The sequence below is a fragment of the Falco punctatus genome, assembly GCF_963210335.1.
Source record: "Falco punctatus genome assembly, chromosome: 1".
Lineage (NCBI taxonomy): Eukaryota > Metazoa > Chordata > Aves > Falconiformes > Falconidae > Falco > Falco punctatus.
Genome location: NC_137580.1, coordinates 124,710,384 through 124,737,177, shown reverse-complemented (window position 1 = coordinate 124,737,177; position 26,794 = coordinate 124,710,384). Strand labels below are relative to the sequence as shown.

At 44.9% G+C, this 26,794-nt stretch overlaps 1 protein-coding gene across 3 annotated transcripts in view; it reads left to right on the top strand.

Moving 5' to 3' along the window:
* Window positions 1-612: 612 nt before the first annotated feature.
* Window positions 613-26,794, top strand: part of ABCA10 (ATP binding cassette subfamily A member 10) — a 26,784-nt gene continuing 602 nt past the window's right edge. The window contains exons 1-38 of one of the 3 annotated variants that reach the window (XM_080395431.1): window positions 613-3,556; window positions 5,731-5,840; window positions 6,220-6,430; window positions 6,868-7,026; window positions 7,276-7,376; window positions 8,237-8,463; window positions 8,784-8,922; window positions 9,293-9,478; window positions 10,502-10,649; window positions 11,155-11,326; window positions 11,932-11,990; window positions 12,410-12,520; window positions 12,613-12,788; window positions 13,176-13,295; window positions 13,728-13,866; window positions 14,008-14,098; window positions 14,383-14,522; window positions 15,143-15,262; window positions 15,433-15,622; window positions 16,349-16,515; window positions 17,237-17,364; window positions 17,730-17,867; window positions 18,389-18,502; window positions 18,795-18,962; window positions 19,312-19,422; window positions 20,057-20,185; window positions 21,010-21,078; window positions 21,532-21,623; window positions 22,058-22,178; window positions 22,530-22,647; window positions 23,116-23,207; window positions 23,578-23,756; window positions 24,351-24,426; window positions 24,707-24,801; window positions 25,252-25,371; window positions 25,587-25,727; window positions 26,000-26,079; window positions 26,160-26,215. In XM_080395431.1, coding sequence (XP_080251557.1) covers window positions 5,739-5,840; window positions 6,220-6,430; window positions 6,868-7,026; window positions 7,276-7,376; window positions 8,237-8,463; window positions 8,784-8,922; window positions 9,293-9,478; window positions 10,502-10,649; window positions 11,155-11,326; window positions 11,932-11,990; window positions 12,410-12,520; window positions 12,613-12,788; window positions 13,176-13,295; window positions 13,728-13,866; window positions 14,008-14,098; window positions 14,383-14,522; window positions 15,143-15,262; window positions 15,433-15,622; window positions 16,349-16,515; window positions 17,237-17,364; window positions 17,730-17,867; window positions 18,389-18,502; window positions 18,795-18,962; window positions 19,312-19,422; window positions 20,057-20,185; window positions 21,010-21,078; window positions 21,532-21,623; window positions 22,058-22,178; window positions 22,530-22,647; window positions 23,116-23,207; window positions 23,578-23,756; window positions 24,351-24,426; window positions 24,707-24,801; window positions 25,252-25,371; window positions 25,587-25,727; window positions 26,000-26,079; window positions 26,160-26,215 — 4,785 coding nt within the window. In that variant the 5' untranslated portion in view covers window positions 613-3,556; window positions 5,731-5,738. Of the gene's footprint in view, window positions 3,557-5,730; window positions 5,841-6,219; window positions 6,431-6,867; window positions 7,027-7,275; window positions 8,141-8,236; window positions 8,464-8,783; window positions 8,923-9,292; window positions 9,479-10,501; window positions 10,650-11,154; window positions 11,327-11,931; window positions 11,991-12,409; window positions 12,521-12,612; window positions 12,789-13,175; window positions 13,296-13,727; window positions 13,867-14,007; window positions 14,099-14,382; window positions 14,523-15,142; window positions 15,263-15,432; window positions 15,623-16,348; window positions 16,516-17,236; window positions 17,365-17,729; window positions 17,868-18,388; window positions 18,503-18,794; window positions 18,963-19,311; window positions 19,423-20,056; window positions 20,186-21,009; window positions 21,079-21,531; window positions 21,624-22,057; window positions 22,179-22,529; window positions 22,648-23,115; window positions 23,208-23,493; window positions 23,757-24,350; window positions 24,427-24,706; window positions 24,802-25,251; window positions 25,372-25,586; window positions 25,728-25,999; window positions 26,080-26,159; window positions 26,216-26,794 lie in introns of those variants that run through there. The other 2 variants (XM_080395432.1, XM_080395433.1) reach the window with 2 other exon arrangements.

Below are 26,794 nucleotides of genomic sequence, written 5' to 3'. Positions count from 1 at the left end.
GTGCCCTGTGGGCTGCACACCCAGCCCAGGCTTGTGCTGGGATGCCCTGCTACTCCTACTGACCTTGCTCAATAACTTACCCGGGAGTACAGTAACCCAATAAGCACCCCTAAACCTTGTTGATGAGTCACAAAATGATGAATTCATCTTTTTATTACTATTTCAGGACTTCTTCTTTGCTTATCTACAAGATACCAATGGAAGATGCACTACCTCTGTCCCAATCTTTCTCTAAGCTAGAAGCAGGTAAAAGGAAACAAGCAATTAAGTAAGGTGATTGCTTTCAAATTGTTCACATGGATTCATTTTTTAAGGATGCCTTCTCCATTCTTCTGCAGCTAAACAGAATTTCAGGCTTGAGGAGTACAGCTTGTCATTGCACACTTTGCAACAGGTATGCTGACGTAGAAGTTACAGGTTAGAAACCGACAGTATAAAAAGAAGAAATAGGCTGTGACCCATGTACATACTGTCAGTCCTTGGCAGTAATGGGGCTGTTTCCACTGCATTGCATTGCAGGTGTTTGTAGACCTCACCAAGGACCTGGAGGAGCACGACCTGGATGTGGCATCTGATGGGGCTGTGGAGCAGAGACCACTTCATCCCTGAGCCCTTGGAGCCACAAAGGAAAATATTCAGTGTATTTCATCAGTGTTACTGATACGTGCAATCAGATGCAGCCCTAGGACTTGGTTACCCATGTCACAACTCATACTGCTCTGCAGGTTTTCTGCCTCACAAAGAAAAAAAAGAGTTATTATTTTAATAAATAAAGCCTGTATCCTTTGACAAATTGATGCCTGCCATTCATCTGTAGCCCTGATCAGACCAACTCATGAAAATCCTCTGCTGAGGAACAACACTGCCAGGTGCGAGGGGGCTCAGTCGTTGGAGACTATAGTGCAGACTTGGAGGAGCCTGCAAAACCCTCACTCACAGAATCACAGCATGGTCAGGGCTGGAAGGGAGTTCTGGAGATCATCTAGCCCCAGGTTCATCTACAGCAGGTTGCTCAGGATCACATCCAGGTGGGTTTTGAACGTCTCCAGAGAAGGAGGCTCCGCAGCCCTCTGGGCAGCCTGTTCCAGTGCTCTGTCACCCTCAAGGTAAGGCAGTTCTTCCCCGTATCCAGAAGGAACTTCTCGGGTTGCAGTTTGTGCCCGTGGCCCCTTGTCCTGTCGCTGGGCACCACTGAAAAGAGCCTGGCCCCATCCTCTTGGCACGTGCCCCTAAGGTATTTGTGTGCATGGGTAAGATCCCCTCGGTCTTCTCCAGGCTACGCAGGCCCAGCTCTCCCAGCCTTTCCTCCTAAGGGAGATGCTCCTTTCCCCTCGCCAGCTTCGCAGCCTCTGCTGGACCCTCTCCAGCAGTTCCCTGTCTCTCTTGAGCTGGGGAGCCCAGAACTGGACACTCCAGAAGTGGCCTCACCATGGCAGAGTAGAGGGGGGAGGATTGTAGTAGGAGTAGTAGAGGAGTAGAGCAGTAGAGGAGATGGCCACGTTCCTCCTAATGCACCCTGGGCTCCCACTGGCCTTCTTGCCCACACAGGTTCTGCTGGCTCAGGGGAAACTCATCCGTGCCAGGAGGACACCAGGGCTTTGGCTTACTCAGTTCTGGGAAGCAGCCCTGGCAGGTGTCATGTGAACAGCAAAGGCGGTGTTCTCTGGTGGAGAGGCGTGGGGCTGTGTCTTGACCCAAAAAGCTGCTGCTGTTGTGTGTTCCAGCTCAGGCCACCTTGGCCCATCTCTGGTCCCCACTGCTGGGGACACAGAGACAGGAAAGGACTCTGCAGTATCTGGAAAAGTGTAATGAAAACTGGCAGCTCCTAGATCAGCGTCTTCAAAAAATATAAACCTGGAGTTAAAATAAGACGTGCTTTAACCCAGAGTAATGCTGTAGCAGCACAGCAGGCCGAACAGGTCTTCTGGCCACACGTGTGTGCTTGACTTGCTTTCGTGGTTAGGAGGGCAGGGTGGGCTCCTCACCAACACCCACCCTGACCCTTTCTGAGCAGATCAGTGTCCCTTCTTAGACATCTGCCCACCAGAGTTAGCTTTAAATAGTAAATAAAATAGAAGCTCCCTACATTCAGGCAGTCAGGCATTTGCCCTGGTGCCCTGTCCCCAAGCACCCAGGAAAGGCCGGGCTGGGCACCCACTGGAGGATGGACAGTGCCACCCCATGGGACAGCCACAGCAGCAAGACCTCACCCACGCTGTGAGTCCCCTGGGTTCATGTGGGTGATGCTGGTGAATCAGGTATGGGTTGTGCAGGGAGGGAGGACGCAGGTGGTTGACGCAGGCGCAGATGAGTGGCTAGGCAAGGCAGGCAGGGATGCAGGCAAGCAGGTGGCTGCCGTGACTCGGTAATGGGCTGCTGCTGCCAGGAAAAGCCCCCAAGGAAGCCACCCTACAGACCCAGGGAACTGCTTTCCATATGGGTCTCCAAACATTTGTGCACTGTCAAGGATGTGGGGCAGGGAGGTCTTTTCTTGAGCTTCACTGACTGGGACCTGGCATATCTATTTTTCTACTTTAGGTGGGTTTGGGTATTTTCTCCCTTTGCAAGGAGGGTCTGAAAAGGGAGGAGGAGGTCTGTACACCTAGGAGATGTACTGGGAACAGGTCTTAACTTCATTCTGTATCCTGACTTACTACGCCTCTGGAGCCTGCCTAGCTCCAAAACATCTGAATGTTATTTAAACCTTAGGAGTGTTTTTCTTCCCGCTAGGCAGAGCAAAGGGAAGCAGATCCAGCTCCTCAGCATTTGCAAGCCCAGCCTCTGTCCCAGATGGTGGCTGCTCCCTCCCACCGCCTGTCCCTCGGCCGTGCTGCAGTGGGTGACCCAGGGGCAGGCGCGCTCCTCAGCCGTGCTCTCCGCCGGGGGATGCAATCAACCCCCTTCCCTTTAGTAGCACAGAGCTAATCAAGAGAAATTTCTTTTAACATTTACAATAAGTTTTTTAATCAGAAGAGCTGTTGCTATCCAGGAGACAGCACTTCATTGCTCTTCCTGCACAGAGGCTGCTGGCACTGACACCATTTGCAAACACAACCTTTGCCTTTTGGAGATACGCGAGAGCCACCGTTTGCTCCCCCGCCTGCAGCAGCGTGCCGTGATGCTGCAGTTGACTTCAGCCTCTCTCGCTGCACTGAGAAACATAACGGAGTTTGCCAGAGAAAGGATTTTTGTGTGGTTTGTTGTTGGGCTCATTTTTCTTCTCTTGGCCAAGACTCAAGAATTTTCTGAGTAACTTTTCAGAGAATCCGCTCCAGCAACTCAATAGCAATATGCTCTGTTTGCTTTTTATAACATAAATAAATCTGAAGCTCTGCCAAGGAGGAAGGGGGGAAGAAGTCAGGGAAAAGCCAAATGATGGTGTGAGGAATGCCTTTTGGCAGAAGTGCCTGAGTGAAAAAATGAGTGTGTGGACAAAGGAGCACTGAGAGCCACTGGGACAACCGGCAAGTCCATCCCAGGGAGGCTCGGCATCTCCACTTTTACAGGCACACTGCAAAGGACAAGCTCTGGATTCCTTTCAAACCTTCCCATTAAGGTAAGGCTTAAATGTTCTTCTTAAAGCAAATAAAAGTTGTTATTTAAAAGGTATGCAAACATCCACTGATTAGTTACACCATTAATAATACTGGGTGAGATAATGAATGTGTAGGCAGGACATTGGGCATCATTCTAACAGGCTGAGTTAAGCCTGTGATTAAGCTTAGTGACTATTTAAAGGCAATAGCATCTTTTTAACCTTACTTTGATATGAAATAACACTCAAATGCAGCTCAGTTTATGGCAGAGGTGCATTTCCAGTGCGTCTTAGTGCTCAGAAGATGTGGTAGGTTCACCACAGCTCAGTATTTTAAGTAATCCATCACATACAAGGAGCAGATTTCTTTCCCTACATGCAGTGTAAGCTGAAGATTGAATTAAAAAAACTCTTCTGTTCATTTTAGACTCTTAAAAATTACCCTGGAAATACTGAAGGAGCAATGAAATGAGTTCTGGCTCATTTCCCCCAGCTGTCCAAACTGCAGCAGCGCAGCAGGGGGTCTGGCAGCACTGAGGGGTGACGGGGAGGGGGGCACGTGCGACATCTGTGATGGATACCTGGGGCACCGGCTCTCCATCCCACCCAGGACCTCGCTGTGTCAGCTTGTCGGGGGTTACTCTATGTGACTATTAAAACGAAGGAGAAACTGGAAACCTGCTTTAGCCGTGACGCAATTCCCGTTGTTGTGGGAGTGCATACGGGTGATATGTACTGTCTTAGACCTTGCTTTTGTTAGGTGAAAAAGCGACCAAGCAATTGCAAGTTTAACTTCACAGTTTCCTCAAGGAAGTTTGGAGGTCATTAGTGTGGGCTAAATTCAAATTTTTATGTGCCTGGATTTAATGAGATCGTCTGTAAGAGAAAAATCTATTCAGAAAGCGGCAGCAAAACAGCAGGTTCCTGCCCCTGAGCCAAGGTCCCTGCACCATCCTCGTGCCGTGCCATGCCGTGCCAGTGTGTGTGTTTGCAGTGTGTACCTGGGGAAGGCCATTTGTTGCAGCTGCTTTTCCAGCATTTTGGTGCCTGCTGCAGTGTTACAGCAGAATGTGCCTCTCCTGCAGGCTGAATATCAATATTTGGAAGAAGATAAACTCTGTCTTGACTGTCAGCACTGCGAGGCATCATCCCCCAAAGGGAACAGGGCAACATAAATCTTCCTTCAATATGATGGGGAGGTTTGAAGGGATTAGGTCTACAAATGCTCTGATATTTCTACCTGAGATTTCACTTATAGGGGAACAAGATCCTGTTTGAAAGCATATTTTAGCTACTTGTATGACAGCAGAGCTGGCTACCTATGTGAGTGTAGCTCCTTTGCATATACGTACTTAGTCCTTTTGCTCATTAAAGGCGCTCATGATTATTTTACTGATGGTTAATATGGACATAGCTGATCTGCAAAATTTACCCTGACAGCCACCTTTATGCCTGTTTCTTGACGTTTCCACCACCAGCACTAACCCAGGCAACAAATCCTTGGTTTGCTTTGACCATGTCTTTTTAAGGACACTGACACGTCTTTTGGAGTACCACACCAACACATGCTCGTGGCTATCTGTTTCTCACTCATTTTCCATTAATATCCCCGACAACAACAGCTCTCCCAACACACTTCCAAGAATTTGTTCTCTCGTAGCTCCCACTTGCCTTCAGTTGACGCTGCTTTCCGTATGAGCTCAGCTCACGCCACAGCCAGGAGTTGCTCAACACTTCTTGGTGTGAAGCCTGCAGCATGTTAAAATTACATTCAAAAAGATTTTGGTGATTTTAATTGACCACATTATTGTTGTTTCTTGGATATTAAGGCCACCCAAGTCAATTAGGCCATCTAGTATCATCTTCCCTTAGTTATTTCTTATATAACTCCTCCCAGCCTTACCATACTGTGCACAGAAGCGTGGAATCCTGGTTATCCTCAGCACCTTACTGCTTAGCTGCAAAGCCTGGGGCTGCGTTGAGGATGATGATGTCTCTTGGTCCCTCACTGCTCAAAGCTGGGCTTGTGCTCAGCACACGAGGTCTCAGTTGCTTAGCTTGCTCTCTTGCAGTAAAAAAGGGGGGGGGGGGGAAATCATTGTTCACGTGTGCAAGGACTGTGCAAATAAAAGCAGCCACTGCTGCTCTAGCTTTTGTTGTATTTAAAAGTAATTTTTTAAAAAAAATGTTTGTAGGTTCAAAGATGCAGACACTTCAGAGAAAGATGAGTGTATTTCAGCAAATTAAAATTCTCTTGTGGAAGAATCTAATTGTCAAGCGGAGGATGAAGATGCAGAGCTTTGAGGTAAGCTAAAAAAAAAAAAAAAGTGAGTAGCTAACCATTGAGAGCAGCCAATCGCTGCCTGCCCCTAAATGCCAATTATTATTTTTTTTAAATTAAAAGTTGAAGTACTTTTGAAATGCTTGCCTGGTAATGAACACTTTGACACTTTTTTAGCTGGTAATATTTCTGTCTTTTATGTGACACGAGAGTGCAGATGGGCTCTTTGAGCAGAGTAATTTACTGAGGTGATGGGTGCAATGCAAAGACTGTGTTAGTTAGTCGATGTATAAAAAACCAGTGTGACTGTGAGTGCCTCTTGTTTATATTTCAGTCCCGCAGAGAATATGCTCTTCTACTGTTACATTATTAAATTCTCCTCCCCGCTCTCCCCCTTACCTAGGAGTGGATGCTGTCTCTGCTCTTCCTGCCACTGATGTTCATCATGAGCGTGTTCATTGTGAACATCCGCTACCCCGAAGTGCCTTACAGCCACCTCGGGCAGCTAGATGACCCTGCCTATGACTCCACTGGGGTCACCATCGCTTTTACTCCCATCACTGTCACCACAAGGCAGATCATGAATAAAGTCGCCTTGAACTCTGTAATGATGGGTATGTTTTGCTTTTGAAGTATTTTGCTTTGCCATTTTATTTTTAACCCATGTTCAATATGTTAAATGCGTTTTAGTCATTCTCCAGTATCTTTGGTCAGTAGAGAAAATTCATACTGAATCCTCCATTCTCACAAATATTTATTCTCTAGTATTTAAATTACTAGTGAGGCCAGTGTGTGCTTGAGCTGTAAAGCTCTGCCTTACCTGATATTCCTATGTAGACTAATACTATTACAACACCTTGGCTCATTCTTTTGAGGTATGCTTCTTCACAACTGGTGTAGTATAAAGGATTTTGAGGTGCCAGCCTGTCCAGTAAGGAGAACTGGAAAGGAGGAATTGCCATGCTAAAAAAGTAGAATATACACCCAATGCCTGTGCACACATTTCCAGACCTACGGAAGCTCATCGCAATATTTTTCTTACACGCTACAGGTATAAAACTAGAGGCACTGGAAAATGAGAGAGCCCTGGAAGAAGCCTGGATTTCAAATAATGAGTTAATAGGAGTTGTATTTAAGAACAACTTCTCCTATCACCTCAGATTTCCTATTGGCAACGTAGCTATCCCAAATGACAACTTTGGATACATAGGTAATACAAAAGGAGAATTTACGGGCGGGTGGTTGCCTGACATGGATAGGCGTCAATTTGTTGGCATAATCCATATATGTCAAGTGATTTAATAAATTGTTAGGTTGTCTTTTGTTTTGTCAGTGGGCTGCTGTCCATTTGAAGAGTTCCCCATAGTGCATATGCATGCTTATCAACCACTTTTGTATGGAAAACTAATTACATTTCAGTGCTCTTACCTGTGATGCCCTTCACCTTTCATCCTTGCAGATAACTGTTACAACTTCTCCTTGCGGCACTGTTACAGCCCCAGGTACTGGTACAAAGGCTTCCTCTCCCTGCAGTCCAGCATTGATGCTGCTATCATCGAGGTAAATTGAATTTATGTGTATGTAAGTGTCCTTTTATTTTAAACTTGGTACAGGAAAGACAAGTTGTTCCGTGGCAGTAGTAAGGGATGGGCTTGTCAGAAAATTTTGCAGAAAGCCAAATATTTTAAAAATCTTGGCTACCTGAATATTATTGGCAGCAACAATTGAATGAATTGTTAAATGAATGAAATTCAAGCAATGAATGAAAACCTTCAGGCAGGAACCTGAATGCAATCAGCAGTTCATGAAGGAAATAACACATTTTGATTTATTTTTTAAGATTTGTACTAACTTTTGTTTCTTTTCAAAATGATGATTTCTCTTAAAGGCTAGGAACCGGGCATGATACCACTATTTGATTTAGAAAATTTCTCAGATTCCAAAGAAAAGGCAATCCTTGCAGGAGACTGGGTGGTATGTGTATCTGCTGGACGACTCAATTTTAAAGTAGGGACATCTGTCATTTCTTGCCCTTCCTTTCCAAATTATTCCCCAAAAGTATACCAGGGCAGGGGCCATTCCACCTGGCTGTGCACCTCCAGCTCTCCAGGCGGCTTTCATGGGGAGAGAAACAGGACCCTGTGAGCACGAGTGATTTGAGTCTCTGGATCCTTACCTCTGGACGAGCTGAAGGATTTATCTCTCTCCATAGACAAGGGATGGAGTTCTGCTGAGGTGCAGACACACAACCGCGTCAGATGAGCCCTTCCCACAGGGCTTTATTGCATTACTGGTCGGTGTCTTCTATAAAGCTGCATTAAAAAGTAAATCCAGGGGTGATGAATCAGAAGGTTCCTTATATAAGTACATATCGCTGTAGAAAATCAAAATACTGAGATGTTGACCTTGAATCCCTTTAGATGGTGGCAAATCATTCTGTTTGGGAAGAAATGAAATCAATTGCTGGTGTCCGTATGAAGTCCCGGGGCGTCATCTCCTTGATTACGCTAGAATACAGTTATTTCATGATTACTATCGTGATGTGTTTCTCTCCATTCATGTATTTCTTATCAATGAATGTTGTAAGAGAAAAGAAGAAGCTCAAAGTATTGATGAAAACGATGGGGCTGCAGGATATTGCATTTTGGTGAGTCCTTTTTTAACTAAAGAAAATTTGCCAAAAATCAGTATACCCCTAGGCACTTGCATAGTCCGCTAATAAGTTAAATGAGTTCATAAGGTACTCTAAGGACAAACCAGGAGGGCTGAACATGTCAGTGGTGTATTCTTCTTCCTTGGGTATTTCCTCCTAAGGTGGATCACGCTATCTGCTCTGCCTAGGATGTGAATGAGTTGACCCTGGGAAATAATTAGTATTTTAATTTTAAAACAGTTCTGACATGCAGATGAAGTTGTAACAACAGTTCTTCATTAAACGAAAGTGTGATGCCACTTTTCCATCCTCAGGCTCTCCTGGAGTCTGCTGTATGCTTTTTACGTGATGGTCCTCTCCTGCCTGCTTACAGCTGTCGTGGTGCAGGATGCTTTCTACCTCAGCAGCTTCCCTGCGGTCTTACTGCTGTTTTTCCTGTATGGCCTAGCATGTGTAAGTCAGGTTTTAAAGCCAAATTTTCCCACCATGTGACTTCTTACTATGTTGAGCCTAAACATTACTCCAGAGCCTTTTGCACAGTGCGCAGGACTGTACCCTTTGCATGGTCGTATTAATATTAATAGCTGAGTGGACTCTCTGAGGCAGCAGTGGTGATCTGAATTGCAGCCTGGAGGTCTGACAGGCAGTAGGCTGGCTGTAAAAGATCCAGCTTGAAACTCAGATCAGCCCACCAAGGAGGACTTTAGTGTATTTTATTACATCGACTCAGCTCACCAGAGCTCTGTTTGCCTGGCAAATGGAAGTGCTACTCTTAAAGCTATTTATTTTTTTCAGTGATTGAAGGAAACTTCTGTTCTTACAGATCCACCTGGTTTTCATGCTCTGCTCCCTCTTAAGGACCTCCAAACTTGCCAGTTCCTTTGGGTTCCTCACCACCTTTCTCTTTGGATGCCTGAGCCTCGCAGTGCTGATAGAGAATATTCCAGAACCACTGAAGTGGTTTCTCAGTCTCTTCTGTCCTTTTACATTTAATGCTGGCATTGCAAAGGTATGGGGTGCCATCTCTGCAGCTTCTGTCCTGGGTGCGTTCGGTGGGGATGGAGTACGTTTTGTCACAGACAGTGCTGTGCTTTGCTGATAAAGGCATAGGAAGTCACAGTCTTCATTTTAGAAGACCAGATTTCCTACATCTGTAAAATCCTCAGGTACTTCTTGCTCATATCAGCTTCCCGTTGTGAAACCTCCATGCCAGCCTAGTTGCTGTTGGGCAGAAAAGTGGGGCTCCAATGCCCCCATTCATTTAAAAAGCCAATGAATGCAAAGAAAACCACAGCCCTCATCACAAATAATCTGTCATTGTGCACTTCTGTAGCATCCACTGGAACCCGAGGAAGCTCCAGCAAGCCCATCGCCACACACAACAGCACCATTATCCTCCAGGGCTGGACCCCAGGCACACAGGAGTTGACTTGGGGACATCAGCTCGTCGCTGCCCGCTTATTCCCCTCTCACTGCGGCAGCTCTTCCTGGCAACAGAGATTGCACAAACCCAATTCAAGACTCCTGCTGCAGCCATCCTTCCTCCATCCCTGCTTGGGATAATTCTGTGGAGTTTCCCAGTTTTCCATCAGTCCTATCTCCATAGCTCTAAGAGATACTTTCTAGCACCAGTTTTTTAATATCTGATTTCCTGATATATAAAAATCTGCCTGGGAGAGGAAATTTCTGCAGCAGCAGAAAAGAAACAGCATTTACTATTAATTTACCATATGGTTAAATCAATCACTATGTAAAATTATTCTGTCCTTGTTGTGACTGTTACGTCAAAGGTGCCAATATTATGTTTCTTGAATGATTTTCTATAGAACTCTAATAATTTCTTTTGCTTCTGTATGTGTGAAAACATAACATCTCTGCATGGAGTAAATTTATTTCCCTTCCTCACTAGAAAGAAAGGTAGAAAAATCAGTCAGAAAAATCTGGATTAACAAAGTCAATTGCGTCCATGGATTGATGCCATGTACATAGTTTTCCAGACCGAAAATTATTCTTCTTTGTCCTTTTATTTCAGATTTTCCATTTAGAAAAATATGGAATGGGTTTCTCTTTCTCTAACCTTATGGAGGAATCATACTTTTTATTTTCAACTTACATTACGCTGGCCTTTGACTCAGTCTTGTACATGCTGTTAGCTATGTATTTCGACAAAGTTCTTCCAGGTACGCTTATGATCACACTTTCTTCTTCTATATTTTTGATTTATATGGATTGCGTGTGGTATATTCTCCAAGAAATCATGGGCTGCTCCATCCTCTGAATGAACCAAAATAGGTTTTGGTCAAAAAGAAATGTATTATATCACTGAGTGACTTTTCTGCCTATGGCACACACTGGTAATACCCAAATCAAAGATCACAAAGTATTTAGTGTTTACTCTTTCTAATTATACTGCTGTTGAACTGTTTATGAGAAAATAGTACAATAGTGTGTGTGTGGGGAGTTATTTTAATGAATTAAGTAAAATACTGAATTCATTAGATACAGCCCTGAAGCCAACCTTCTTGTCTCCTCTATGCTAGCTCCAAACCTCTTTTTACAACTGGATAAAGTACCAATTTTGAGGCAACCAAGTACTTATTAGAACCTCCTAAATGGTTAGTCTAGGATGGTGTCTTTGCTGTGGCTTCGGTTAATGACAGGTCATCTTCTTTGCTTTCCTGTCAGGCAAATACGGCATCCCAGATCCTCCTTTTTTCTGCCTGAAGCCCTCGTACTGGGTGCGGAGCAGGAAAGGCTCCACCAGGGAGATGCCCAGAACTGCAGCGAGCCCTGAGGAGCTCCTCGGTGATGACATAGAGCCGATGCCCCCTGAATTCATGGGGAAGGAAGCCATCAGGTTAAGAGAGAAGAAATTGCCATTCATGCTTTTTGAGTTGGGTGGCTTGGGTGTCATGCTCCCACGGACCACCGCTTCTGCCATCAGCTTTGTTTTGACTTACCCAGGCCGTTTTCATGTTCATGAGGCTCTTGCAAAACACTTTATTTCACATAGAAAAAGTAGAGATAAAACGTAGATGAGATAAACAGATAATTCAGGCTGGTCACTACTGGTGAAAACTAGAAAAATTCAGATTAAAAATTAACAGGTCTTTTTTTGCTGTGGACTTTGTTAAATGTCCATTAGGGACCCCAAGGAGAATGTGGAGGGCAGCCTGTTGTAAACCAGCCACCTGTTACCATGGGCTTTGCCTTGTCTTTGCAAGGCTTGGTGCTCCGGTGCTGTGTGCCTCATGCTGGTCACCAGCAATGGTCACTGCCTGGTGATGCTCACTCCCGTGCACAGAGCATGCTGAACCCTGCTGAACCTCAGGGCTGCTTCTGAGTCTTGCTTTTCATGTCACTTCTGTCATTTTAAATTAAGGGCCATAAGAGTGAAAAAGGGCACCAGGGAAATGTATTTACAGGAATCCTGAAATAATATTATTCTTACCTTCCTTTTAGGCTCAACAATATTAAAAAAGCATATAAAAAGAAAGACAAGAAGATAGATGCTTTAAGAGGTATGAAATTTGTGATACTGATTGCTGTTAAAGATGAGGAAAAACAGTGCAAACATTTCAGTCAGTCAAAGAAATAAAACCACACTTGCATAACTTTTCAAGCTATCTAAGATATTAATTGATGCAACTGATTACTACTTTGTTCCATTTTTACTGATATTCTATTTTTAATATGATTAAGGAGTAGAAAGGGTGGGATTTTTTCTGTTGTTGTGTTTCTGTTTTTCCTGTTAAACACAAAGCAGCTTCTTACACTGTATTTAAAGGTTTGCAGAACTTTGCCCTACATTGCTTAATGCACTTTTGGCTAATTATTGCTACTTAGTTCTTATACTTCTTGACTTGTCTTGCCTTCAACAATGAGTTGAAGGTGAGTCAAGCCTCATTTCTTCCCAAACGTGATGTTGTTTTCATTGAAGGTTTGTCTTTAAATGTTTATGAGGGTCAGATCACCGCTTTACTCGGCCACAGTGGGGCTGGAAAGACAACACTGTTAAATGTGCTCAGTGGACTCACTTTGCCTTCTGAAGGTAGGATGGCAAAGGGTGGGATGGGTTGGGCTTGATGCAAAAGCTGTAAAGACCAGTTCATTCCACCCCGCCACATTTATTCCTGTAAACAGGCTCTGCAACCATATATGACTACAGACTCTCTGAAATAGGAGATAGGGAAGCAATTAGAGAGATGATCGGCATCTGCCCACAATCCAACATACAGTTTGAAGTCTTAACAGTGAAAGAAAACTTGAAAACTTTTGCAGAAATCAAGGGCATCAAGTCCAAGGAGGTAGATCGAGAGGTAAGTGTATGTTCCCCTGGAACGCATCACCGTGCAGCAACGTCAGGCTGTAGGCAAACCCCACGTTGCTGTAAAAGCTCCTTTTGCGGCTGGGAAGCTCAAAGGGTCCACCTGGCTGTGTCTTCTGAAAATCAAAGCTGGTGTCAAGCTTTGACCAGGTTAGTAGGCAAGTTTGTGGTCCTGATGCAACCACAGTGATTCCTCTACTCAACCCAAGGAGATGAGGGGATGCTGCAGCCCCTGTAGTGGCTGCTTCTGCTGGTGGTCATAGACCTCGGTACATGCTCTTAGAAACTGTGCTTGCAGTCCCAGCCAGATGTCCTTCATGGCTGATAAAGGATGGAAGGACAACTGGTGCTGAGAAGGGACATCCTTGTGCTGTTCTAGGTGCAAAACATTTTGGAACTGCTGGATATCAGTAACATTCAAGATACTCAAGCTGAGAAACTGAGTGGTGGGCAAAAACGAAAGTTATCCATTGGAATAGCCATGCTTGGAAACCCCCAGGTAAAGCAGCAGGCACAGCTCTGTAACATAGGAAAGGGTAAGGTCCAACACAACTAAAACGTTATGCTTGGCTACATAAAACTTGGCTAGAGGTTCGTGCATGGTTTCAGACCTCTTTAAAGCACTCATGAAATTAATAAATTTAATAATTTAGCTTTGTTAAATTCAAAACCCATTTTGCTAACCTAGTTTTAAAGCAGATAAGTAGTTCCACAGTTGGACTTGATGATCTTAAAGGTCTTTTCCAACCTAAATGATTCTATGAGTCTGTGATTCCCTGACCTCTTGCACAGCTCCCACAATAGCTGCCCTTGCACAAAAGGTGGCCTGGGTCTCTTGCCTTCAGGAGCTGAGGCTCCCAGGAGAACCCAAACCCAAAAGATGTGCCTTTGCTCCGGCAGTGAGGAATTCCTGCTTGCACCCTTTCTGCAGGTTTTGTTCCTGGATGAGCCAACAGCTGGGCTGGATCCCCTTTCCAGGCACCAGGTGTGGAGCCTCCTCAGGGAGTACAGAGCTGGTCGGGTGATCCTGTTCAGTACCCAGTTCATGGACGAGGCCGATATCCTAGCAGGTAAGCGCAGGCTCAGCCTAGAGCATCTCTGCAGAATCACCCTGGAGCACAAAGCCAAAGCTCACGTGAGGTTCAGTTGCAAAAAAAAGCTTTGAACCACTGCTCTACAGTATAAATTCCCTTCACTTTTTCTTTCTTTAGACCGCAAGGCTTTTATCTCGCATGGGAGGCTGAAGTGTGTTGGTTCTTCTCTGTTCTTGAAGAGAAAATGGGGGATTTGCTATCATTTAAGGTATCTACTTCAGCTCCAGCAGCTGCTCTCTGGGCACATGCATGTACAAGGAGCCACCAGGGTGACTGTAAGGGGGAAACTGTAGAACAGATGTCAAAACAATAAAACTAACTGAATTAATGTTCAGTTAAATTAATGGAAGCAGCACTTTACTGCAGAGTCAGGAATAAATGAAGCACGCTGGAGCTGTCCTTTTATGCACCCTAGCAAATAGTGGTGGGTGTTGTTTGTTTGGGTGGGGGATTTTTCCAAAACTAAGCATCTGGTTTTCTTCAACTGAACAGGATCCATGTCAGCGAGTCTTGTGACTTAGAGAGCGTGACATCTCTGGTTAAACGGTACATCCCCAACGTCATATTCTCAGGACACAGTCAATACGAGCTGAGATACAAACTGCCATTAGAAAACGTGAATAAATTCCCAGGTAATGTATATTAAAATACTTGAGAACTGTCCATAAGGAAAAAATAATCACGTGGGGAGGGGAGAAGAGAAATAAAGAGGGAGGTTTTCTAGAGGAATCACATAAAGGCTTTAGAACTGTTGCATTTTGGTCTCCCCCACACAATTCTAGCATCCATATGTTTAAGATAAAAACGTGCAACAAATGCTTTTCTACTGTTTCTAATGAAAAACCTAGCAGGCTAAACTGGGCTACCTGTGTTACCGAGAGATTATTTTTATTTTTGTTAAACGAGAAGATAGTGACAAGAGAAAACTCCGTACAACTGGTACCGCTCCGTACCTACAGCGGCACCAGGCAGACCCTCACTCACCGTGTCCATCACGTTCAGTCTGACAGTCCCGCGGATGCATAGTCTGAAATGCGGGTGCTAAGCAGAAAATAATCTCCAATGAGCTATAGATCTGGCAGCCTTGGGTTCCTCCAGACCCTTTGTATCCTGGCAGCTAGCTGCTTTATCGTTTTCCCTGTCTCACTGGAGATGCTCCAGTCAGGTTGACTCAGCTGAGCCAAAGTCTGGTCTGGAGATATGTGCTCATGTTTGAAACCTCGAATGCACTTGTATTACCTCTGTATTGCAGATCTGTTCAGCGGCCTCGACAGCTGCTCTGACCAGGGGATTGTCAATTACGGAGTTAGCATGACAACCCTGGAGGATGTCTTCCTGAGGCTGGAGGAGGGAAACACAGCAGATCAAGAAGGTACCATCATGGCTGCAGCTATACAGTGCACAGCCAGGGAGAACGGCTGCTTTGCAATAACCCTGGGCATGCCTCCAACAGTTGATTTCTGGGTGGCTTTTAATTTTTCACACATTTCGACTCAGAAGCTGATCTTAGACATAAACGTACATGTGCAAAACTCTCTGCAGATGAGCACGGGGAGGAGTGGGCAGAGGCAGGACAGCGATGCCCTGACGAGACAGAGCTGGGCTCCCTGCTGCTCTCGGACACCAGGAAGGCAGCAGTCAGCGGCTCAGCGCTCTGGAGGCAGCAAGTCTCTGCCATGGCATGGGTGCACTTCTTAAAGCTGAAGAGTTCGGTGAAAAACCTGCGGTCAATGTAAGTACCAAAATGATTCGCTTTTGCAGATCTGGAACTGGCCACAGTCGCAGCAGTGGGGAACAATTTTCCCTGTTTTGATAAGCATTTGGATTAATTAATATGAGGTCTGGGCTAGGAATGGTCTTGGTAACCTGCTGTCAGAGGAGAAGAAAGCTTCTTCCTTTGCAGTGCCAGCAATACAAAATCCCCCTTTTGTGCTTTTTCATTTCTATAGTGAGTGGTTTATGCAAGGGAAAACCATTTTCTTTCTGAAGAATCTTTTATAAACACTTTTATTTCAGATGCAGGAAGAAGTTCTAAAATGAACTAGTGTGTACAGAGAAAAGAGGGAAAAATACTACTTTCAGACTTCTTTAATGTTTTTTAAGCTTCTCCCTTGTTACCACTGTCTGAATTCACTTGGCCCCGCTGTTCTTAAGCTGGCATTTCCTGGTGGGGCACAAGAAACACAAGGGAGATGCCAATTTATGAAAAACTGATATCTTAAGGAAGTTTGAAAGGCATTTAATGGCCCTAAAAAGTTGAGTGCTCCAGATCTGAGGTCTTCTCCCTGCTAGATTTTGAGGGCTTTTGTGAATGAGCAAGGTTTGAGACTTCTGAAGTTGCCAAAAATTTTTAACAGAGAGTCGGGCAACTTGAATATAGTAAACCTTTCCTAACATGCAAATGCATTCTGCTGAATATCTGTTTTCAGAGTGTTTATCCATCTCTTTCTTAATGTAGTTTGCTGCTCTATGTGGTTTTTCTACTTCCCCTGGTTTTGCAACTGGCCCTGGTTGCTGTCTGGCAGAGTGTGAATGTTTGGGAGCTCTCGTCTGCGCGGTACTTCTTGCCCCGAGGGAAGAGGGCTTGCTCGGAGATGACCAGCCTCCTGGTCCAAAACAACACAGGTGAGGGCAATGAACCTTCCCTCATCCTTTTCTATTCTGGGGTTTCTTGCTGTTGCAAAGGAAAATAAGTGAAAGAGCAGATGGTTGTAGGACCATGGGGGATCTAAGGGGTGATGGTTTCAAGCATAGGCGTCATTTTTAAAGGGTTGTGAATGAAGCCCACTTTGGCTTCAGCAGCTGGTGAGATCCTGACACAGTGATGTGAAAAGGGATGTCACAGCAGATGAGATTAGAAGGGACACAGTTCTTTCCCTGCCCCAAATCAGACCTCTGTCCGAACAATTTCTGCATTTTCATAGTGTGGGATTCTCAAGCCAGGCACCATACTCCAGTGAGGGCTCACTAATGCTGAGTCAAATTAATGGTCTACTCGCAGAGTTATACCTTCAACATTCCTATGAGTGGATGCTATTTTATGTTATTTGGCCGGAGTATGATACTGTTGGCTTCATCAGACCATCACAAAGGAGAATATATTTTGCAGAAACTCAGCAAAGGCAGAAAAAAATGACAATGCAAAAATTCAGTCAGTGCGACTGAAATCCATTAACTTCACAAAAATTAATGTGCAATGATCTATCACATATGTGCTCTCTGATGTCCACGGTTATTAGACTTTGTCTGTTTTTGTTTGGTGGTCATGGATTTTTTTTAAAAAGCAAACCATCAAAGACTCTCTTGTTCAGTGTTATGATTCCTCTGCTTTTGGCTTTCACACCAGGCACAGACATTGAAGACTTCATCCGCGTGCTCGAGAGCCAAGATCTCACAGTGGAAATAACAAGTGAGGAAAATATCACTGAGGAGCTAAAACACAATGGGGCTATTAAAGTGTCTCGCAAAGGTCAGGTGAGGACTTTTGTTCTCTTCCTATTTCTTCCCAACCATTGAATAATTAAGCAAGGTGCCTCCATCAGCTCTACCTGTGGGACGGTCCTGTTGCATAAAGTCCACAGTTACCACGATTTGAAAGTGTTTAAAATAGTAAAGTAAATGCTAGAGTAGACCTTATCTCCCTCATCCTCCACGTCAAACTTTACATTTTTGTAGCACAGCTATACAGACTTCCAATACCTCATAATTTGTTCTTTTAGCAAACAAGGCATAAACAAAATTATTCCAGGCTTGGATTCTCCCGGTATGCTCCTTTTCTACAGCTGCCCTGCAGATGAGAAAACCCAAGCATTTTCATCTTGTTTTCTTGCTCTTTGAAGAGCTACAGGTTTACCGTGTTATGCCACATGGAGGCCGTCAACTGCTTCCCAGTGCTTGTGAACATCATCAGCAATGCTCTGCTGGGAGCCCTCAATTCCACCGCGCACATTCGGATCTGGAGTCATCCATTTTTCTCTGTAAGTGTCAGAGCCTGGCAGCCAGAAGGTGTCAGAAAATAGTTCTGAAATCTGCTTAAGGTCTCAGATTTTAATGGGAAGCTGTGTGGGGCTGTCTGTATCTGCAAACCCATCTCCCTCGGTGGTAGCTCTGGAACCATCACGTTTGACTTCAGGAAAACAAGCTAATTTTTCCCTTGTGGGTCTTGAGGGCTGCTGCATGGAAAGGGTAGCTGGGTGGGTTTCTTCAGGATGTTCCTTATTCTCTACGTCATGTTATTCAAGCTGCGGCACATCAGTTCACAGAAGAGAGCTCACCACAAGTCTGGGTTGGAGGAGTGGGACCTGCACCACCCATATCTCCTCACCAGTGGCAGGGCTGTGGTTTGGGGAAAACTATCCTCCTACCAATATTTGGTTTCCAATCCCACTTTGTCTTCATACTGCCCTGTATTTCATGAGAAATGCAGTAAGAGGTATTGTTGCATCTAGCCATTACGCTGTGAACGTTTCCTATAAATGCTTTCTTCTTCTGTTTCCAGATGGGTGATTCACGGTTCTGGGATTATTTTATTTCTTTTTACCTTGTTTATATGCTGTTGTTATTCCCTGGTTTTCCTCCTCACCTTGCAATGGGCTACATGCAGGATTACAAGGTAAATTCCTTGGAATGGAGCAGATGTGGGGTGGGCAGAAGGGGTTACAACTGCATTGCCACAAAGGGTGTTTGAATATGATGGGCAGCTTGAGGTGTTTTCCTCTGTGTTGCCATGTGCAGCTTTGCAGCCATCACAAAATGCTAAAAGACAAAAAGAGGTTGAATTTTACCCTGGTATCACAATGATAACAGCTTTTTGTTAGCTTTTTATTTCCTGGAGCCATTCCCACGGGTGCTGTTGGCCAGCCAGACACCGACAATAAACTGTCCTTTGCATCGTGCCTTCCCAGGTGGGAGCTCGCGCCCAGCTGCGGATCTCGGGGCTCTTTCCCTCGGCATACTGGTGCGGCCAGGCACTGGTAGACATCCCACTGTGCTGGTTCCTTCTCTTCTCGATGTTTGGGCTTCAGTTCGCAATGAGCAACGTTTCCGGGAGCATCGACAACCTCTTCTTGCTGGTACACCCCATTCTGCTGGCTGCTGGTTCACTAGGGAGGGACTGGGGTAATATTTTGAGCATGTGTAAGGGTAGCTGAGACACCATGGGTGCAGACGGTGCTGGCACACCCCTGGGTCCCAGAGGCTTCCTGACCTTCTCCTTGTTTCACCTCCTATCATTTGTGTGTTCCCAGATGGAAATAAAAGGCAATACATCTTGCCTTAATTTTGCAGTAAAATTGTGGCAATTTCTGAATGCCTTGACCTTAACGTATGATTGTTTAAACTGAACTGTGTTCATAGATATATAGGTTTCTGGTTGTTTACATCACTCCATTTTCTCCAGTGAAAGCCTTGTTTTTCCTGTAGATCATGACTACTTTTGGCTATGGAATTTCTATCATTCTCTTCATCTATGTGATCTCCTTCGTCTTTCGCAACGGATGGAACTGTGATTTTTGGTCTTTTATCCTCGTAGTGGTAAGCATGTGGCTGGGTGATGTGCTGTAGGGCTTACAGAAATGTATTTTGCGATCTTAAGGATGAACGAGAGGTCCAAACACCCAACTATAGATGCAGAACATAAATACGGGCATGTGTTCTATAGCAGTCAAGTCTATATTAAATTCATGTCATCATGTTCTGTTCCCACAATCCTGCTGTGGCACAGGGAAATGCTTGGATCTACCCTGAGCTGGGGCAGGAATGGAGGCAAAAAAAGTTATTTATTGCTCTGTTTGGCACCTCACATCCAAGAGGTAAGGTGCTGAGACATGAGCCATCAGGTTAGATGCAGATAGCCCAAGCCTGACCTGGAAGAAGATGAGTTGTTTGGCATGAGCCAGGATGGGAAAGAACAGGACAGGATCCTGTGCTTTGCTCTTCTGCTGAAGCATCCCTGTGTCTGGGACGAAGTTTCCCCAGCTGACCCAAACGACCTCAGGCAGAGGTGGATGAGGACCTCCTGAACCCTCGTTGTTTCTCGTCTTTGTATTCTTTGTCCATTTTTAGAAATTCAACAGGGAATTGAAAAGGTAGACCCACACAATTTTTAAGACCAGTGAGGAGTGCAACGCTTCCCATCAGCTAAGTTATCCTCTTGTTTTATTTCTAGGTATGTTTTGTTTCTTACATCATCGGCAGAGTCATGGATTTCTCAATTGATCCTCAAGTCTCCCTCTACGTTATGTCTCTCCTGATTCCCATATACCCACTGATGGCTGTAATTATCAGCCGCCATCAGGTAAGTGGTGGCACTGGGCAAGGAGAGGCACCCAGCGCAAAACACAACTCTGTGTCCTCGTGAGCACAGTCACGGTAACGTTATGCTGCGTTCTGGGAAGGCTCATTAGTTTCCTCTAATGGGTAGGATTTCCCAAACGGCCGGAGTGCATGGTTAGGTGACCATTTCAGATCACATCTAGTTTTTCCAGCTGTTCATTATGGCTAGGGGCTACTTCTTGCGCAGCTGAGCTGCATCTGTAGATTAGGGAAAACACTCTTTCCTTGCAAAGTTGAGCAATTTGGCTTGAACAGTCATAAGAGAAAACTTGAAGTTATGCATCTGACTTCGCATGGAAACCATGTGAGAGCTAAGAACACTCACAAGGTGATTTACCCCATGTCAACGGAGGGTGGTCATGGAAAACCAGCTAAGAATTTAACAAAACCCTCCAGCTATGTGCAACACCGTTCATGAGCCGTAAATGACTTGGGAATGAAGCTGAAGTAGAAGAGACTCCTCCTCTATCCTGTCCCACTCACCTCCATCTCTTCTCCACTGGAACACCAAAGGAGAGGGAACCAGGTGTTTTCCTGTGCCGGGCCATTACCCCTAGAAGGAGATGCATGAATTGAGTGCCATGCTTGTCATCTGGTATAGGACTGGGATGCCCAAGTAAACATCTGTATTTGTTCATCTGTCTGGTGAATATTTTGGGTCAATCAGAAAGTTTTGTACATTTTCAAATTATATGTTGTTTGCTTCCAAAATTAGCCAGCACTATACTGAAGAATTGCAGGTCTTCATTGTGGTGTTTTTATTTATTTATTTATTTATTCTTATAGATCTTTATAGAAGATGCTGACATGTTTGGTGTGACTCAACAGCATGATGTACTAATAGCTGTCTTCGCAGTAAGAAAACATTTAAGATTATTTTTGTTTAGGAATGTGTGTCTTCTAAACCCCATCCTCAGTTATAAAGAAGCAGGCAAGAACCCTGAGCTCATTTCGTGCAGAAGGAGGATCTGGGTGGGTCTGGATGGCAGATCACCTTCCTGTGCGAAAATAACCTCACTCCTTTGAAATGGGGAAGGGAAAATGGAGTAAGCCCAGATCACTTAATGCTGCCCCATTACTTTGTGAATTGTGTTTTTCTTCCACCATGGGTATTTTCTGCAGTATTGGTAAGTGATACCAGAGTTCAAGATCCTCAGGATTACCCTCAGTTTAGATCTTCATGGAATTTATTTTTGCATATTATGTTTTCCCCCCACATATTTTATAACACTGCCACCACCTTCTCGGTTTCAGCCATAGGAGGATGGAAGGCAAGGCTGTTTAACGTGACAACCTCTTTTTTTTCAGCCTTATATCCATTCCGTCTGTTTCATTTTTCTTCTTCGATATTTGGAGATAAAATACGGAGGAGCAGTTCTGAGAAAGGACCCAATATTTAGGTTTGTATCAACATGCATGCACCACAGGTGTGGGAGGTAAAATCCTACCACATTGCTTTTCCTTGAAGACAACATTTTGATCAGCTTTCATTGCCTTTGTGACCCTATTTTTCAATATTTTTTTTAATACTGGTCATTTTTCATAACTGAAATAGGCACTTAAATACTACAGTGCTATGCTCATGTAAAACATCACTCAGTCTTGTTAGTACCTCCCCACAGTGCTGCCTGTGCTGTGTAGGTGTACCAGCTTGATTCTTTGTATAACAGAAAGGTTATAAATATGAAATAAATAATAATAAATTAAAAAAAAAAAAAAAAACCACAAGAAACATTGAACCAGAGGGACATTCCCTCTAGGTCTATCCAAAATGCATTGGTGAAGAAACAAGGGTAAAGAACAAAATGCTGAGGTGAATCTCCTGGGTTTGTAGAATCTCCCTAAGGAGAGCAAGCAGCCACCAGCACCCTGAGGAGCTCGAAGAGGAAGACGAAGATGTTAAAGCTGAAAGAGCAGCAGTGAGAGATGCCATAGCGGCTCCAGGCCAGGAGGGGGTATGGCTACGCGTTGTCCTTGGTTTATTTTATACCAGTAAGAAGCCCACTGGTGAAAAACAAACCACCAGGTATCAGTAAGTGCAGGTCCGTGCTCTGGCTTTGTTATTCTCACTGGGAAAAACAGGCTCCCAAACGTGCAGTGTGGGTCCCATCCGGATGGAGAAGCAAGCTGTTAAGAGGAATGTGGACAATAAAGTGCCCTGTTGCACCTCATATTCTCAGTGAACTATAAAACAAATTCAAAGATCTTTAGAAGGTTTTCTGCCTTTTTAATGGAAAAAATATTACTGAAATATTAATGCTATCTGGTATAATAGATTAATCTTTCTTCTTCCTCCTTGCGTTTAGAAATCAGTCATTATTGTCAGCAATCTGTGCAAGGAATATAAAATAAAGCAAGCTGGTTCAGTTTTTAAGAAGAAGAAGAAAATGGCCACCAAAAATGTTTCCTTCTGTGTTAAAAAAGGTGAGAACTGGAACTGTTCTCCTAGACCTTTTTGGAGCCCTGATCACACCCAGAGAGCTAATTCTCTGCAGATTCTCGGTTAGCTAAGCAATGACATAAAGGTCAAACCTATTTGCTCTGTGGTTAAGGCATGTTCCATCTGTGGCTGATGTGTTAACGAATGACATGATGTGGATGCATCCTATTAGTTATCATTGACTCTCCATTATCTAAAATAACACAGCCCCCTCTCTCCGAGAGCCACTTCAGCAGTGGCTCCTGCGAGACCTGGGAGCAATGCTCAGACTTGCAGCGTCGCTCAGAGTTATAACATTACAGGCTCCCAGAGCGTATATTTGTATTCTTTACTTTTATATGATCTTTGATATTAGCAAGCTCTTTTACTTTTTTTTTTTTCTTTTGTGGGACTGTGCCTGATGTATTTGTCAAATGGAGAGTCAAATAATAAATTATATGTATTGATTCCAGGAGAAGTATTAGGACTTCTGGGGTCCAACGGAGCTGGTAAAAGCACAGCTATCAAAATGATTGCTGGAGAAACGACACCGACAGCTGGACAGGTAGGAGGCATCTGGAGGAAAGAGATAGATCCGTGATAAAAGTGCAAGTGCAAACCTTGCACCTAGGCTAAGCTATATATTTTTTCAAAGCATTATTAGTGATCAAGATTCTAACTGAATTCATTGTGCTATTAAGTAATGCATTGTTAAAAATATTGTGAGCTACTTCTAACTTGGACAAGCAGGTGCACCTACCCTATTTGGCCGTGTTTATATTTAGAAAACATGTCAATGAGGGTTGCAAAATCATTCCCCTGCTCTTTGGGTTTCCCCATCTAAATCCCAGTGAAGCCCGCGATCTTCCTCTGCACCAGACCCTTGTATCTGGGCAAGGCTCTATGAGAGCAAACCGACCAGCCTGGTTGCGCAGGTGCTGATGAAGAGGGGAGATGGAGCAGACCCCCACCCCCAGGACCACGCGCCCACCTTCCTGGGGTACTGCCCGCAGGAGGACCCGCTCTGGCCAGACCTCACCGTGCACGAACACCTGAAGGTCTATGCAGCCGTGAAAGGGGTGCGCAAGGAGGAGATGGCTGCTGCTGTCAACCGGTACGGATGGAGGGTGCTTCCAGGGGTTGGTCAGTGGTTTATCCCCTAGTCCTAGGGCATGGGGAGGGGACCAGAAAGTCAAAATTCACTGTGAATCACAGCCAACCTTGGAAAAAACTCAGGAAATGGAGCTGCAAAAGTGATTTTGTGCTAAATGCCGTGATTAAGAGAGTGGGTTAAGAAAATCTCCAATTTGCCTAAGTGCATTTAGTGGGGATAAATTTACCACTAATGTCCTTTTAAGTATGTTATCTTTAGGAAGCATTTCTGAAATCTCTGGTGTTATAGTTTGGCACTACAAGAAAGGGTGCTTAAGCGCTGCCTGCTCAGCTGACACTGGCAAGGTGGAATGGATTTATAATGCTGTTGACAGTAATGATGGGTTTAGAAAAGAGCTTGTGGCTTATTCAGTACACTTTGCTTCAAATATTCACTTAGATTTTAATAACACAGTAAATGTTTAATGAAAGCAAGCAGGAGCCAAGAGCAAGGGGAAGAAAGTTCCTTTTTCTTATCGTTTTGGGAATCCGTGGTAAAAGTATTGATTTGGATTAAGAAAAGTATTCCTTTTTTGCTTGCTCCTTTTCCCCGCAGAATAGTGAATGCTCTGCAGCTTCAAGACTATTTAAAAAAGAAAGCCAGAAAATTATCTGCTGGGATAACCAGAAAGGTGTGTTTTGTTTTAGCTATAATGAGAACTGCAATGCTCACAGCACAAATCAAAAAAACCCCTCCGTGAGCAGAGGGACCTACCTGTGCTCTGAGCTACCCAGGAGAGCATCATGTTGGCTCCCACGGTGGGGTGATGGAAATCAGCCTTTTCCAAAACCACGTTTCCTAGGAATCAGAACCTCGATTCCCATAAATGAAGTGATGCTGTCTGCAGCTCTTTGTAGACAGAGTGCCAGGGACTGCAAAAGGTTTGACCCAAGCCCCTTTCCCTGTTGCAGCTGTGCTTCGCCATGTGCATGCTGGGCAACCCCATGGTCCTGCTCCTGGATGAGCCATCAACTGGCACAGACCCCAGTGGGCAGCGCTGTGTTTGGTGAGTAGGACCTCAGGCACTCTGCCACCACGGTGGTAAAGGGGTTGGAAGACAAGAGGAGATGCCTAAGGTTTGGTAAAGTGGTTTACCCTATCTGCAGTTAGCTGGCGCTGCTCATCACATGCCAGCGGTTTTATTGGAAACTCCATTTTCTTGGTTCTCTATAGCTAAAGCAGGAGCAAGGGGAAAGAAAGAAACATTTTACCTTTGTCCTTGTTCCAAACTCGGGGACAGTCATATATGGGATTTGGAAGAATTCACAGAGGCACCTAAGTCAAAAATATTTTTTTTTCATTATTTCCAAGTATTACCATGTGCACATCAGTCTAAAATTGCTGTATGTAAAGCTTTTACACTTGTTTTATGGGAAAAGCATTTGGAAAGACAAAAGTATAAGAGCCTGATATTCCTAGGGGGTGTTAACTTTTTCTTCTCCCACCTTGTCCTCAGGAAAACGATCCGTGCTGCCCTGAAAACCAAGGAGTCGGGAGCCATCCTGACGACGCACTACATGGAGGAGGCGGAGGCAGTGTGTGACCGCGTGGCCATCATGGTGTCTGGGCAGCTACGGTGGGCAGCAGCACGGCCGGCACGCGGCGGAGCCAGGAAAGGGTCCATGCAGGGACAGGGGCTTCTCCCCCTGCCTCACCTACCTGAGCCCATCGCCATGGGTGCTATGAAGTGCTCCTTGCGATTTCACCGGCTGTACAATTCGGGAAGGAGCAAATGGTGGGGCATCCGTGGTTTCACACTGACAACTCTCATTTTTCCTCCCTTCCCTGCAGGTGCATTGGCTCCATTCAGTACCTGAAGAACAAGTTTGGCAAAGGCTATCTGCTGGAAATTAAGGTCAAGGATCCAGAGCACGCTGATCTTCTCCATGCTGAGATTTTGAGGATTTTTCCAAGTGCAGCTCGTCAGGAGCGGTAAGTACAAAATATGGGATGAACGGTGTTTTCAACACTACCTCATCCCTAAAATGTGCCCAGTGTGGTGGGCAGAAACGGGATCTCAGTTGGAGAGGGATGAAGAGCTCAGAGTCCCTGTATGGGGATCTGATTTGGTAATGTCACCACATCCAACCCTGCTGTGATCCCTGCAGCAAAATATCCATACATCCATCTCATGGCGTGACAGAAAGTTTTAATCCCAGAACCTCAATACAGAGAAAGAATCTCTTTTCTTCTTTTTCTTCAAGGTTTCCCTCTTTGCTAGTCTACAAGGTCCCAATGGAAGATGCACTGCCCCTGTCGCAGTCTTTCTGCAAACTAGAGGAAGGTAAAGGCAAAAGAAGATGACTTTTTGAGAAGGTGGAACACAGACTGCTAATTTTTGACTCTCCTTCCATTTCTCCACAGCCAAACGAAACTGCAACCTCGAGGAGTACAGCTTCTCTTTGAATACTCTGGCTCAGGCAGGTGGTTTCGAGGCTAGACATGCTAAAGGCGTGTGCGGGAACAAAAGCCATAGTGAGATCCAGGCTGGTGCAGGAGCAGAAGGCTGCTCCTCCGTGTGGGGGTGGTGGGCAACGGGTCTTTTACTGGGAAAGTGGTGAAAAATGGTTTGGCTCTTTTCACAGCTGGGATTTAGCATGGTGGGAACAAGTCTAGGCAAAGTGTTGCTACCTGACTCCACTCACTGGGGCCAGGCACACCACACATCCAGGGGGTGGGCACCCTCGGTGGATACCCACGCCCAGCTTCTATGTTTGTTCCTGAAGCTGCAGGTTATTGCTGCTTGTACAAGGCTGGTGGCAAAGATGAGGAATGTTTATGTCAGTCCGTTGGTGGGTGAAGCCTACTCTATGCATACACCTACGGGCAGCCAGTGCCTCTCAGCATCTTATATCAGAGAGCACTGGAGGTCTGAGCTGCTGTGTATGTGCTCCCCACACAAAGCTGCTACACACAGCTCTCATAGGGGTTGGGGAGCTGTACCTCCTGCAAAGGAGCATCACCGTTTCTACTGAAAGTCAGAGGAATAATCAGTGTTA